Genomic DNA, 14,952 nt, shown 5'->3' with positions numbered 1-14,952 from the left:
ACCTGAAATTGGGTAACGCTCTGCTGTTAGCGCCCCTGCAGCACCCCACTGAGGTCATTAACGCCTCAGTTATCGCCCCCTTCCATCCTGGGGCGCTAAAGGCCTACTTAGAAGAATTTAGGATCCATTTGCACCTGGCGCGAACTTTTCAAAATTTTAAAGTTAGCGCCACTACTGAATTTCCTGGTCTCAGTTTTCCTGGTCCCACAGATGACTGGACATGCAGCCATGGCCTCACTGTCTCTTGACTCCTGCAACATAAGTGCCTGCATGATGGTCCATTCAGTGAGCACTGCATAGATCTTGGGACACACAATCTTGTCACCAGTGGGATCAAAAGAACGTAAGAAATAGGAACAGGATTAGGCCATTTGGCCCCTCGAGCCTGCTCCGCCATTCAATAAGATTATGGCTGATCTGATCATGGACTCAGCTCCACTTCCCCGCCCGCTCCCCATAACCCCTTATCCTCTTATCGTTTAAGAAACTGTCTATTTCTGTCTTAAATTTATTCAATGTCGCAGCTTCCACAGCTCTCTGAGGCAGCGAAATCCACAGATTTACAACCCTCTGAGAGAAGAAATTTCTCCTCATCTCTGTTTTAAATGAGCGGCCGCTTATTCTAAGATCATTCTCTCAAGTTCTAGTCTCCCCCATCAGTGGAAACATCCTCTCTGCATCCACCTTGTCAAGCCCGCTCATAATCTTATATGTTTCGATAAGATCACCTCTCATTCTTCTGAATTCCAATGATTAGAGGCTCAACCTACTCAACCTTTCATAGAAACATAGAAACATAGAAAATAGGTGCAGGAGTAGGCCATTCGGCCTTTCGAGCCTGCATCACCGTTCAATGAGTTTTGAACATAGCTGAACATGTAACTTCAGTACCCCATTCCTGCTTTCTCGCTATAGCTCTTGATCCCCCGAGTAGTAAGGACTACATCTAACTCCTTTTTGAATATATTTAGTGAATTGGCCTCAACAACTTTCTGTGGTAGAGAATTCCACATGTTCATCACTCTCTGGGTGAAGAAGTTTCTCCTCATCTCAGTCCTAAATGGCTTACCCCTTATCCTTAGACTCCTCATGAGTCAACCCCCTCATCCCCGAAATCAACCTAGTGAACCTTCTCTGAACTGCCTCCAAAGCAAGTATATCCTTTCGTAAATATGGAAACCAAACTGCATGCAGTATTCCAGGTATGGCCTCACCAATACCCTGTTTATCTGTAGCAAGACTTTCCTGCTTATATACTCCATCCCCTTTGCAATAAAGGCCAAGATTCCATTGGCCTTCCAGATCACTTGCTGAACCTGCATCCTCGCCTTTTGTGTTTCCTGCACAAGTACCCCCAGGGATCACAGCCATGATTTTCCACATCGATGAGTTCTCAATCTTAGTTGTGCACCTGTGGAGAAACTTTGATTGCAAAGAAGCCTCTTTTTCAAAAATAATGATAACCCCCCCAGCCCTGGGAAAGTAGAATCAAAATCAGGCCACTTTTGCTAATGTCCTGCTGATCAGCTCAGAGGAGCAGAGGTCCAAGAAATTGTCCAATTCCCTACCTGCTCAGCCACAGTTCAACATGGCCCATGGTCAAGAATGACTGAAAGAATAACGTAGAAAATCATACTTTCAAATATAAAAGTGAGGAAATATAAACAGTACAATACTATGCAGAGACTGAATTTTAAAACCAAAACCTACTATGATCTGTCACTGGTGTTTGTAAACACTATCTATAAAACTATTGCATGCAAAGATATTAAAATATATCTAGGTACAGTTGAAGGAGGCTTATTGGAAATCCAATCAGAAGAAGAGAGTCACCTTACAGTAAGATGGAATTGAAAACACTCATAGCTGTGACCAAACCAGATTTTGCCTGATTGTCTTTCCTCAGTTTGGTAGCAGACCGAGATGGCTATACTACATGGTGAAACAATTGTTGGTAACTGATTTCGGGCCATCATTGTCGAAAGTGCAGTCGAATTAGGGTATAGGAAGCACATTGGATCATTCTTTGTTTCCCCCCGAAGAACAATTAAAATGAGGTGAAAGCAAAATGAAAAGAATCAATGACACATCAGGTGTCTTTCAGGTGTTTCTTTGTAACGCTTATGACGCGTTTTGTTGATTTTTGCTGATTTTCAGTCCTAAACCATTAGAATAACAAAAGTATAGCCTAGAGAGGCTTTTCCAGCCAATGTATAAATACCACTCTGTGTGAAGCAGTGAAACATTGTCAGTTACTAAGCTAACTGTGAGCTCAAAATGGGAAAGGCAAGGACAATTCTTTCAGTTTATACATTATGTACACTTATATTCAATATGTTATAATTATGTATCAAATATTTCTCAATTTTCTAAATTAGTGACTGATAGTGATTTTTGTTTCCCACAGATCATCTTTTACGAGGACAGGAACTTCCAGGGTCGGCACTACGAGTGCAATACTGACTGTGCTGACCTGTCCCCTTACTTCAGCCGCTGTAACTCCATCCGTGTGGAGAGTGACTGGTGGGTGGGGTATGAGAGACCCAATTACATGGGATACCAGTATGTTCTGAGCAGGGGAGAATATCCTGACTACCAACGCTGGATGGGATTCAATGACAACATCAGGTCATGTCGCACCTACCCACACGTAAGTTATCATTTTGTGATTGGTGTATGCTATACTACTTGAGATCTGGAAAATGGCCAGCAACCTCAAGAACTGAGCTTGGATCTGTTCTGTGCATCAGGTTATGTCACACATACCCATATGTAAATAATAATTTGATGGTTTGTGTGTTCTCTATTGATCAAGCACAAGAAAATAACCACTGTGGCCAGTAATAGAATTTGTGAACGGTTTCTGTAAAAAAATCCTTCTATCATTTCTACCAGTCTGTTATCTCCATGGGCTAGAACCTTCACTTTTGAGCTTATCACCCAAAAATGGGCGTTATTTCTAGCGTGGACAATAAAAAAGGGTTTTCAGATCGCCGGCTTCTAGCCCATTCTCAAAATACCTAGTTTACATTACCGCGAGCGATATCAAATGGGCGGTAGCATTAAATTTTTTTGACCTTCTGCCGTAAAGTGTAGCCGTCCTTAGCAACGACATGGCAACGCTCGATTCCCACGATTCAGGGGGAAAAGGATCATCATAACATGCGCAGAAGAGGAGACAGAGTGAGAGAGAGCTCAGAGGCACTGAAAGCGTGTGTGGCTGTGGTGTGTGCTTGTCTGGCTATTGTGGGATGCACGAGGGAGATTCACCAGTAGCAAAAAGCCTACTAAGCACCAAGAACATAGTTGGCACCGAGTTTTTGTCCAACAAATAAGATATAACATGGAAGGGATGGAGGAGGCTCTGGAGCTGGTAGCAGGAACACTGGTGGCAGAGGGCTCCCAGTGGTCCCAGAGTGCCGCACTGCACCCTAAGGTGCTGCACCCCCATTGCCAACCACACATGAGAGCCAGCAGCAACATCTTTCTTCTGGCTCGGAGCACGTTCCCACCTCAGGACCATCCTCTCCCGTATCCGTTCAAACAGCACTTCGGCCTTCATCCCACCTCCCCTCAATGAAGCATCACCTGAGGACCTCCTCGGCCAGGCGACTTGGAGTCAGGAGGGGAAGGGGAAGGGTTAGAGGTGGGGAGGTGAAGCGAGGTGGGGGGGTGGTGGGGGAAAGGGTTGGTTTAAACAGAAATATTGATGATTTCAGACTAATGTTCAGTTTAACTGTTTTTTATTTAACAAAACCTTGTAGCACATTGGATCAGATAGCTGCACTGTTACACGCTGGTGATTTGTTTGCATCAAAGGGTATAATCACACTTAATTTCAATCAACTTAAACTTTAACTGTCACCAAGATGATGCCCACCATTGATGTATGACCTGCACACCCAGCATGTGTCAGCCTTGTAAATAACACCAACGTTCTTTCAGGGAAAGCAATCATTGATGAGCTCCTGACATAAGGCTCTTGCAGCTATCATGCCAATATGGGCCCTTTCATGCCATCGACAGGGGGGCGGGGGCATGGCATCAGCGTCATCCTGATTGTCTGGGCCCATGTCAGCATCCGCCTCCTCATCCTCCTCTTCTTCTCTCTGGTGAGTTTGACTGTCAGACTCATCAGGCAATTCTTGTCCCCTCCTGATAGCCAAGTTGTGCAGCATGCTCTGCTGCTCAGGGTAATATTGGAGCTCGCCTCCTGAGTGGTCCAGGCATCTAAAGCACTGCTTCAGTACTCCAATGGTTTTCTCCACGATATTGTGAATGGCTCTGTGGCTCTTGTTGTATTGCCTCTCGGCTTCAGTATGGGTGTCAAGCAGGGGGGTCATCAGCCAGGTGGTGAGGCCATATTCTTTGTCACCTAGCATCCAGCATTGACCTTGTGGCTCATTGTTAAACAAGTCAGATACAGTGCTCTCATGCAGGATGTGAGCATCATGGATGTTGCCCGGAAATTGAGCATTCACTGACAGTATAATTTGCTGATGGTCAACAACCAGTTGGACATTCAGGGAGTGGAATCCCTTGCAGGTCCTGAAAACCTCAGCATCCTGAAAAGTTGCCCGCATCGTGATGTGCGTACAGTCTATTGCTTCCTGCACCTTGGGGAAATTTAGAATCCTAGAGCCCTCTCACTCTGTGCCTCCCTGGTCATAGGGAAGCTGATCAATTCCCTCCTGCATGCATACAGGGCTTCAGTAACCTGTCTAATGCAGCGATGTGTGGCATGCTGACAAAGTCCGCAACTGTCTCCTGCTCTGGCCTGAAAAGAACCCGAGGCATAGAACGACAGTGCCGCGGTGACTTTGACCTCAACGGACAGTGCAGTACTGATGGTGCTGGCAGCCTGCAGATCTGCCCTTATCAGCTGGCATACCTCAGTGATAACCTCTTTGTGGAAGCGCAGTCTCCGAAGGCAGGTGGTGTCGAGCAAGTCGAGGTAAGAATGCTTCTCCTTGTACTTGCGGGAGGTGTAATGTCTGGTCCTCCTCATCTGTCTGTCACATCTTACATTGGGCACATAATACAGTGGAGCATTCCTTCAGCGATGTTGAGTCTGCTGCATGTAATTGGTCAGCAAGAGAGGGTGAGAAAGGACAGGCCCCATTGCAGTAGCTCTCTGTTTTCCACCGATTGGTCACAAACAATGAATGCCCCGACGAAGACACCTCTTCAATTCCAATTGGTCACAGTGTGGTCAAGATGTTTTTACAGATGTTCACATCAACTCCAACGACCTGCAGAATACATCCAAACTCCGCCAAGGTTGAAGCAGAGCAGCCTTTTAAAGGACGCGACATGTGATCTCGAACATGGCATCCATAACGCTGTGATTCATTCCGGTTAGTTCCACTTTTTCTGGGCGGCTTGTTGGGTGAGCGATATTGTAGGCGATACGTGTGCGAGGTGGTGAAATTGACGGTGAGCGATCTCATGGCCGCTAGTTTTGGTAAATATGCTCTTTACGACAAAAAAAGTGGGCGGGTGTTAATATTAAATCTCGGCGTTAAATCCGCTTGGAAAGTAATGCTGGGCAATATTATGGGCATTGAATTTGCCCATTCTGATGATTCCGCCCCAAAAAAGTGGGTGGGCCGTAATATTTTTTCCTGCCGTTAAGCAGATGGGGAAAGTAACGCTCGCTGATAAGTTTCTGAAAAATGCCCGCCAGTTTCCATTTTGTGCCAAAATGGGTGATACATGGGTGTTATACGTCATTTCAAAGTTAAAATGGCCGTTAAGTGGGTGTTAAGCATGCAAAAAAATTGGAGGCTCTAGCCCTATGTGTTTGCTATGTCTAGCTAATACTGTTGTAACAATAGTGAAGTTATACAGGTAGGTTCTCAGGAGTATATTTGTCTGAACATTAGAAAAATAAATTATGGACCATATGATTTAGGTCACTCCAAATTTTATAAAGCCTGGTTATTTGGCTAATTTAGTTGGTCGTATTGATCAAATGTGAGGGGTGAATTATTGGATTGAAACATTAGAATATAAGAAAGGTTATCTGCTTTGGCGCTGACATGTTTTTGGATAAAAATTTTTGATCGGCATGCAACTGTTGTTCTTATAGATCTTTTTAACTCTAACAACTCTGTAAGTTCAGTGATGGCCATTAGCACATGGAAACAGAAGCAAGCACAAAACAAGAAAAAACTACTTGCCACATGCGTTCTTTTGTTTTACAGAGTATTTAGAATCCAACCTATCTAACCCAACCACTCAATTTCCTCAGGTAACATTACACAAGGAAAAAATCTCTGGTGCTCAAAGATAATCAAGAAAAACTGAAAAATATTTATGTATTCCAACTTCCTGATTATTGAACTTGGCCTTTGGGTGAGAATATTATGGCGATTAGCCTGTACTATTTCTGGACTGAGCAGTAGAGTACCACAGTGTGTTGTGAAGTAATTAACTGTCAACGGCCCCAAAAACCTTTGGTTGTTGCAGTGGACACCAACTGTAACTTCAGCGGGAGTCTGTTGGAATGGCTGGACCTAGGCCAGGACCCAATTAAAATCCTGCCTAGCAATGAATTATTTAGGCTGGATTTGTGAATGATCCACTCGGCCCTTATCAGCCATCGATGTAATGGGGACAGGGTGGGGAGCAAGCACCTGTGCCTTGGACATTCTTTGATAGCTAATTATGGTCAGCACAGACACAGTGGTGAAATTAGATGTACAGCTAATTAAGGGGCAGTTGTGGGCACAACCAGGGGGTCTAGGCTTGGATTGTGGCCTGGAGACCTGAAGATCTGCAATTTTAAATTTTAAAGTTTGCACCCCCTCCTCCTTGGCTTGATACTCTTTGGCAAGGCTCCCCTAGGCTGACAACGGCAGAAAAATTGTTGAATTTTGTACCTCATCCCTCGAACTTTGGCGTGGTCAGTGGCAGGGATTCAGGGTTGGGGTTTCTTGGCACTTACACTGAGATCCACCGCCTTGCAGACTTTCAGGGTCTCAGTCTTTTCCTAAACTATAACTTGTAGTAATCTTAAAGCTTCCCAATTTATCCAGATTAATTCAAGGAGCAAAGCTGCACAATATCAAAAACTTCCCCTGAGAGTGTTCCAAATATCTAGTACTCTTTGTGTGGCGGAGCAGTGGTGGGGTAATGGGGGTTGGAGAGCGCGGAGCGGGGATAAGGTTAATTCTGTTCTTACCCTCACTGGAAGTTTACACATCTTAACCTTGTGATAAACCATGCAATCAGTCCCAGGAATAAAAATCATTCAAATTTTACTCCCGTTAACAAACTAATGATCTATAGCGATGAAGTAGACTCAAATCTTTGCAAACATTTCACTATTTACAGTATAATAATGACACAATGGCTGCATGGTGGTAAGAAGCCTGTAATGCAATTATTGACTCAGGAAGTGTTATTAAATTGTTTCAGCTTTATTCTCATTAACATATAAGACTTCGATGATAAGCTACTTGCTTTCAACTAACTCCCTTTTCTCTCTATATATAAATACTGAATATATACTTATAGCTGCATCACAGTACAATTACTAAGCCGAGATGTGATTTCGCAAATGTGGACTGGAAACAGCTACTTGAAGGTCAGAGCAGTGGGAGGCAATCAAGGAGGCGATAGTGAGGGTTCAGAACAAATATGTTCCCACAAAGAAAAAGGATGGGACTCCAAAATCTAGAGCCCCCTGGATGTCAAGGAACATACAAGGTTGGATAAGGGCAAAAAGGGAAGCTTTTGTCAGATACTGAGAGCTCAATACTGCAGAAAGTCTAAAGGAGTATAGAAAGTTCAAGGGTAAAATTAAAGTTAGGAAAGCAAAGAGAGGACATGAAAAAAAATTGGCAAGTAAAATCAAGCAAAGCCCAAAGATGTTTTATAAATACAAAAAGAGCAAGAGGACAACTAAGGAAAGAGTGGGGCCTATTAGAGACCAAAAAGGTAACTTGCGTGTGGAGGTGGAAGACGTGAGCATGGTTCTTAATGAATACTTTGCATCTGTTTTCACAAAAGAGAGGGGCAATGCTGACATTATAGTTAAGGAGGAGTGTGAAATATTAGATGGGATAAACATAAGAACATAAGAACATAAGAAATTGGAACAGGAGTAGGCCATACGGCCCCTTGAACCTGCTCTGCCATTCAATAAGATCACGGCTGATCTGATCATGGACTCAGCTCCACTTCTCTGTCCACTCCCCATAACCCCTTATCCCCTTATCGTTTAAGAAACTGTCTATTTCTGTCTTAAAAATTTATTCAATGTCCCAGCTTCCACAACTCTCTGAGGCAGCGAATTCCACAGATTAGCAACCCTCTGAGAGAAGAAATTTCTCCTCATCTCTGTTTTAAACGGGCGGCCCCTTATTCAAAGATCATGCCCTCTAGTTCTAGTCTCCCCCATCAGTGGAAACATCCTCTCTGCATCCACCTTGTCAAGCCTGCTCATAATCTTATATGGTTCGATAAGATCACCTCTCATTCTTCTGAATTCCAATGAGTAGAGGCCCAACCTACTCAAACTTTCCTTATAAGTCAACCCCCTCAGATCCGGAATCAACCTAGTGAACCTTCTCTGAACTGTCTCCAAAGCAAGTATATCCTTTCGTAAATATGGAAACCAAAACTGCACGCAGTATTCCAGGTGTGGCCTCACCAATACCCTATATATCTGTAGTAAGACTTCCCTGCTTTTATACTCCATCCCCTTTGCAATAAAGGCCAACATTCCATTGGCCTTCCTGATCACTTGCTGTACCTGCATACTATCCTTTTGTGTTTCATGCACAAGTACCCCCAGGTCTCGCTGTACTGTAGGACTTTGCAATCTTTCTCCATTTAAATAATAACTTGCTCTTTTATTTTTTTCTGCCAAAGTGCATGACCTCACACTTTCCAACATTATACTCCATCTGCCAAATTTTTGCCCACTCAGCCTATGTCCTTTTGCAGATTTTTTGTGTCCTCCTCACACAATGCTTTTCCTCCCGTCCTTGTATCATCAGCAAACTTGGCTATGTTACACTCAGTCCCTTCTTCCAAATCGTATATACATTGTAAATAGTTGGGGTCCCAGCACTGATCCCTGCGGCACCCCACCTGTTACTGGTTGCCAACCAGAGAATGAACCATTTATCCCGACTCTCTATTTTCTGTTCGTTAGCCAATCCTCTATCCATGCTAATATATTACCCTCAACCCCGTGAACTTTTATCTTGTGCAGTAACCTTTTATGTGGCACCTTATCAAATGCCTCTGAAAGTCCAAATACACCACATCCACTGGTTTCCCTTTATCCACCCTGTTCGTTACATCCTCAAAGAATTCCAGCAAATTTGTCAAATATGACTTTATCTTCATAAATCCATGCTGACTCTGCCTGACTGAATTTTGCTTTTCCAAATATCCTGCTACTGCTTCTTTAATAATGGACTCCAACATTTTCCCAACTACAGACGTTAGGCTAACTGGTCTATAGTTTCCTGTTTTTTGTCTGTCTCCTTTTTTAAATAGAGGCATTACATTTGCAGTTTTCCAACCTGCTGAGACTTCCCCAGAATCCAGGGAATTTTGGTAAATTACAACCAATGCATCCAAAATCCCTGCCGCTACTTCTCTTAAGACCCTAGGATGCAAGCCATCAGACCCAGGGGATTTATTTGCCTTTAGTCCCATTATCTTGCTGAGTATCATCTCCTTAGTGATTGTGATTGTGTGTTGTTCCTGTTCCTCTATAGCCCCTTGACTATCCACATAGTGAGAGAGGAAATATTAAATGGTTTAGCATCTTTGAAAGTAAATAAATCACCAGGCCCAGATGAAATGTATCCCAGGCTGTTAAGAGAAGCAAGGGAGAAAATATCGGATGCTCTGACCATCAATTACCAATCTTTTCTTGCTACAGGCACGGTGCTGGAGGACTGGAGGACTGCCAACTTTGTATATTTGTTCAAGAAGGGAGCAAGAGATAGACTGAGTAATTACAGACCAGTCAGCCTAACCTTGGTGGTGGGCAAATTATTGGAAAAAATTCTGAGGGACGGTATTAATTGTCATTTAGAAAGGCAGAAATTAACCAAGGAAAGTCACCATGAATTTTTTAAGGGCAGGTCATGACTGACTATCTTGATTGCAGTTTTTGAGGAGGTAACAAGGAGGGTCGATTAGGGTTGTGCATTTGTAGTCTACATGGATTGTAGCAAGGCTTTTGACAAGATCCCAAATGGCAGACTGGTCTGAAAAGTAAAAGCCCATGGGATCCAAGGGAAAGTATCAGGTTGGATCCAAAATTGACTCATTGGATGGAAGCTAAGTCTAATGGTTGACAGGTGTTTTTATAATTGGAAGGTTAGTACCAAGTCCTTTGCTTTTCGTGGTATATATCAATGATTACGATTTCAATGAAGGTGACAAGATTAAGAAGTTGGCAGATGATTCAAAATTTGGCAGTGTGGTTGATATTGAGGAAGAAAGCTATAGACTGCAGGAAGATGTCAATGGACTGGTCAAGTGGGCAGAGAAGTGGCAAATTGAATTCAATCCAGATAAGTGTGAGGTAACACATTTGGAGAGGCCTAACAAGGCAAGGGAATACACAATAAATGGTAGGATATTGAGTAGTCTAGAGCGACCTTGGAGTGCATATCCACAGATCTCTGAAGGTAGCAGGACAGGTGATTAAGAAGACATATGGGATGCTTTATTTTATTAGCCGAGGCATAGAATATAAGAGTAGCGAGGTTATGCTCGAACTGTATAAAAGACTAGTTAGACCACAGCAAGAGTACCGTGTACAGATCTGGTCACCACTTTACAGGAAAAATTAGATTGCAGTAGAGAGGGTGCAGAGGAGATTTATGAGGATGTCGCCTGGACTGGAGAATTTTAGCTACGAGGCAAGATTGAATAGGCCGGGGTTGTTTTCTTTGGAACAGAGGAGGCTGAAGGGTGATTTAATTGTGGTGTATAAAATTATGATGGGCCTAGATAAAGTAGATAAAAATGACTTATTTCCTTTAGCAGGAGTCAATAACCAGGGGGCATAGATTTAAAGTAATTGGTAGAAGGATTGGAGGGGAGTCGATGAGAACTTTTTTCACCCAGAGGGTGGTGGGGGTTTGGAACTCACTACCTGAAATGGTGGTAGAGGGAGAAACCCTCATCATATTTAAAAAGTACTTGGAAATGCACTTGAAGTGTTGTAAACTACAAGGCTATGGACCAAGAGCTGGACAGTGGGATTAGGCTGGGTAACTCTTTTTTGGCCAGCACAGATATCATGGATCGAATGGCCTCCTTCTTTGTGATAAACGTCTATGATTTTATGACATTATGCTCTTATTGATATTCCAGTACCGAGGTGGAAACTACAGAATGAAGATTTACGAGAGGCCTGACTTTGGAGGACAGATGATGGAATTCATGGATGACTGTCCATCTGTCTACGATCGTTTCCGCTACCGTGACATTAACTCCTGCCATGTGATGGATGGTTACTGGACCTTCTATGAACAACCCAACTACAGAGGCCGACAGTACTTCATGAGACCCGGTGAATACAGGAGATTCAGTGACTGGGGCGGCTACAACTCAACTGTCGGATCTTTCAGACGCATGAGGGACTTCTAGATTGTTCTTGAAAAGCATGATTTTGTCTTTCTGAAATATTTCTGACTGTAATAAAATACAATTTGCTTGATATGATTTAATATAAGTTGATTATTTTGGAATCTCCCAGAAACATCTGGAAAAGTAATTGTATTTAGGGGTGTCTCATGCAAAACATTTTAGCTCAATTATCTCAGCTAATGAATATCATTAAACTAAATAACCAACGATATAGATATATGCATTATGCATGATATTGACACCAGGTGGTCACATACCAGCTGAGCTTCTTGATAATTAATATTTAAAAGTAGCTATTATGATATAACCTTTCAGTTCCAATCTTGCACATCACATTTTATGTCATTTTAAATGACTGGAAAACCATGTTCACCATCGTCCAGACTGTCATTTAAACTTGGCTTTCAATATGTTGATAAAACATCTTGCACTGTGTCAAGAATTGAAGTTACACATGCTTAGTAATTTCAAGGCAGCTTCGTTAAATTTCACTTTCTGTCAGTCAGTTCTATGAATTTATTCTATTTGACAGAGTGCCTTGGTATCTATTGTCCTTCATATAATTCAGTAAAATGTGACAGGCATATTCGAGTTAATTGGATAAGCTCATCTTTATACAAATTGGGTTACTAATTTAGGCAGCCAGACTTTTGCAGTGATTAGTTTGATTTTGAATGTTTTATTCATTGCGATTACTACTCTAGACAACCAAAGGCGAGATTCTCTTGGGTATGCATCAGACATACTGTATTGCCTGAGCACAGTAAATATTGGGGAATACGTGGGTCAGATTGCACACCTGTAACAGAACCTACCCAATTGGAGATCCAGTGCGCCTAGAACAAGACCCAGGAAAATTTCCCTTTATTATCTGCTAGAGTTGGACCTTGTATGAGAAGTTCATCTGATCACCATAATATTCAGAGATTGTACATGGGCATCTCATGTTCCAATGCCCCTTTGAATAAAATAAAACATACTTCTAACCTCCCCCCTATTTTCTTTTGGTAATGATCTTTAAATTCATGGCCTCTAGTAACTGGTTCACTGACAGATAGATGTAATTTTCCCCTAATAATCTTATCAAAACTCCTCGTGATTTTAAAGATCTACATGAAGTATTCTCTTAAAATTCTCTGCTCCAATTAAAATAGCCCCAGGTTCTTTAGTCTCTCCTCAGAACTAAAATCTCATATCCTTTGTATCATTTTAGTGAATTTCTTCTGCACTCTTTCCATGGCCTTGACATCTTTTCTAAAGTAAGGTGCCCAAAACTGGAGACAACATCCTCACCACAGCCTAGCCAATGAGTTTTTCAGGTTTACCATTACCTCTTTGCTTTTGTACCCTGTGCCGCTATTTATAACATCTAGGATATCGTACCCACTCTTAAAGATTTATGTACCTGAAACCTTTAGTAAATGTTGTACTCCTTTGAAAGTTTAAGGGCTGGATTTTAGGCTTTTCTGTTTCTGGGGCAAAAACGGAGGCAGGACGGTAATAGTTTGCGTCTTGCTATTTAAGTTTAGCCATCTGGGTCCTGCATCAGTGTGTGCAGCGCTAAAGGGAGGCGTTGTACACCTCTCTTGGCACAAGGATGGGAAAGTCGCAAACTAAAGTGCCGGGTGTGAGCGCGCCGAGAGAGGTCTGGGGTGGGGGAGGAGAACTTAAAAAAAAAACACACAAAAATGTTCCCAAAATATTGCCCACGCCACCACAACACAAATCACACAAAACATTAAAGGAACAAACACTCGCACTTACCTTTGCAGTCCCTTACTTTCCTCTCCACCGCCGGGATTGACGGACTGCCCTGATTTCCCAGGCGGTCATTGTGGGCGCCCTTCCAAGCGGATGGGTCGGGCAGAAACTTAAACTCATGACGGTGTCACAACCAGGAGCATTACATTCCCGGCGCAGTGCTTCCTGGCGGTGCTGCTCAGCGCCACTGCAAAACCCGACTGGAGAATCGTGGCAGGGCGCGGGAGGCCTTTCACGCTGCTCCGGTGCGAGAAATGGGGCGAAGAGGGCCAGAAAGTACAGCCCTAAGTGTATACAATTGAACTGGTATTTTAAGACTTATGATGATACACCATGGGAGAAATTGTCACCGGTAATTGCAGTTAACGGCCGCTGGAAATGGCCGCAATGCTAACCGAGTGAAATTGGTCTGGGAGGCATGGAGATAGGTGGCACAGCGCTCACCATCCATGCAATGCCGTCCTGGTGGCATTGCTGGAGGGATGCGGAATGAAGTTTCTATCCAGGTCCAGGGTTGCAGCTTCTCACAGCCTCTGAGAGCGAAGCTGTGAAGCTCACAAAGAATTGTGGGGAATGAAGAGGTCTGAGAATTAAAGCGGCCATGCACATTGAAGCAATACAAAATAAAATGAAGTGAATCAAAACATTTTAGCCCTTTCTGCTTTTTAAAAAATATTCAACATTTAAAAGAAGTTCAAAATGTGAATATTCAGCTCTTAAAGGTGAATTACCTTCCTCATTTTCTCCAATTGAATATTGGGATGAACGAAGCCATTGTTTTCGGACCCCGCCACAAACTCCGTTCCCTACACACTGACATCATCCGTCTCCCCAACTCCTGTCTGAGGCTGAATCAGACTGTTCGCAACCTTGATGTCATATTTGACCCTGAAATGAGCTTTCGACCACATATCCACAGCATAATTAAGACCGCATATTTCCACCTCCGTAACTTCTCCCGTCTCCATCCTTGGCTCAGTTCACACGCTGCTGAAGCCCTCATCCATGCCTATGTTACCTCTAGACTTGACTATTCCAACACACTCCTGGCTGACCTCCCACATTCTACCCTACGTAAACTAGAGGTGATCAAAAACTTGGCTGCCCGTGTCCTAACTTGCACCAAGTCCCGCTCACCCATGACCCTGTGCTCACTGACCTACATTGGCTCCCGGTTAAGCAATGCCTCGATTTTCAAATTCTCATCCTTATTTTCAAATCCCTCCATGGCTTCGCCCCTCCCTATCTCTGTAATCTCCTCCAGCCCCAAAAACCCCCAAGTTGTCTGCACTCCTCTAATTCTGCCCACCTGAGCATCCCTGATTATAATCGCTCAACCATTGGTGGCTGTGCCTTCTGTTGCCTAGGCCCCAAGCTCTGGAACTCCCTGCCTAAACCTCTCCACTTTGCTACCTCTCTATCCTCCTTCAAGACGCCCCTTAAAACATACCTCTTTGACCATGTTTTTGGTCACCTGCGCTAATTTTTACTTCAGCGGTTCGGTGTCAAATTTTTATTGCATAATACTCCTGTGAAGTGCCTTGTGACGTTTCACTATTT

General features: G+C 43.3%; 1 protein-coding gene across 1 annotated transcript; it reads left to right on the top strand.

The window, feature by feature from the left end:
* The first annotated feature begins 1,923 nt into the window (after nucleotides 1-1,923).
* Nucleotides 1,924-11,631, top strand: LOC139254626 (gamma-crystallin S-1-like). The gene is made up of 3 exons (XM_070873750.1): nucleotides 1,924-1,954; nucleotides 2,379-2,650; nucleotides 11,356-11,631. The coding sequence occupies exons 1-3, from the start codon at nucleotides 1,924-1,926 to the stop codon at nucleotides 11,629-11,631; spliced, it is 579 nt and encodes a 192-aa protein (XP_070729851.1).
* Nucleotides 11,632-14,952: the final 3,321 nt, after the last annotated feature.

Source organism: Pristiophorus japonicus, chromosome 3 (assembly GCF_044704955.1).
Source record: "Pristiophorus japonicus isolate sPriJap1 chromosome 3, sPriJap1.hap1, whole genome shotgun sequence".
Lineage (NCBI taxonomy): Eukaryota > Metazoa > Chordata > Chondrichthyes > Pristiophoridae > Pristiophorus > Pristiophorus japonicus.
The sequence above is the reverse complement of the archived record's forward strand: the minus strand, read 5'-3'. Positions and strand labels throughout refer to the sequence as shown.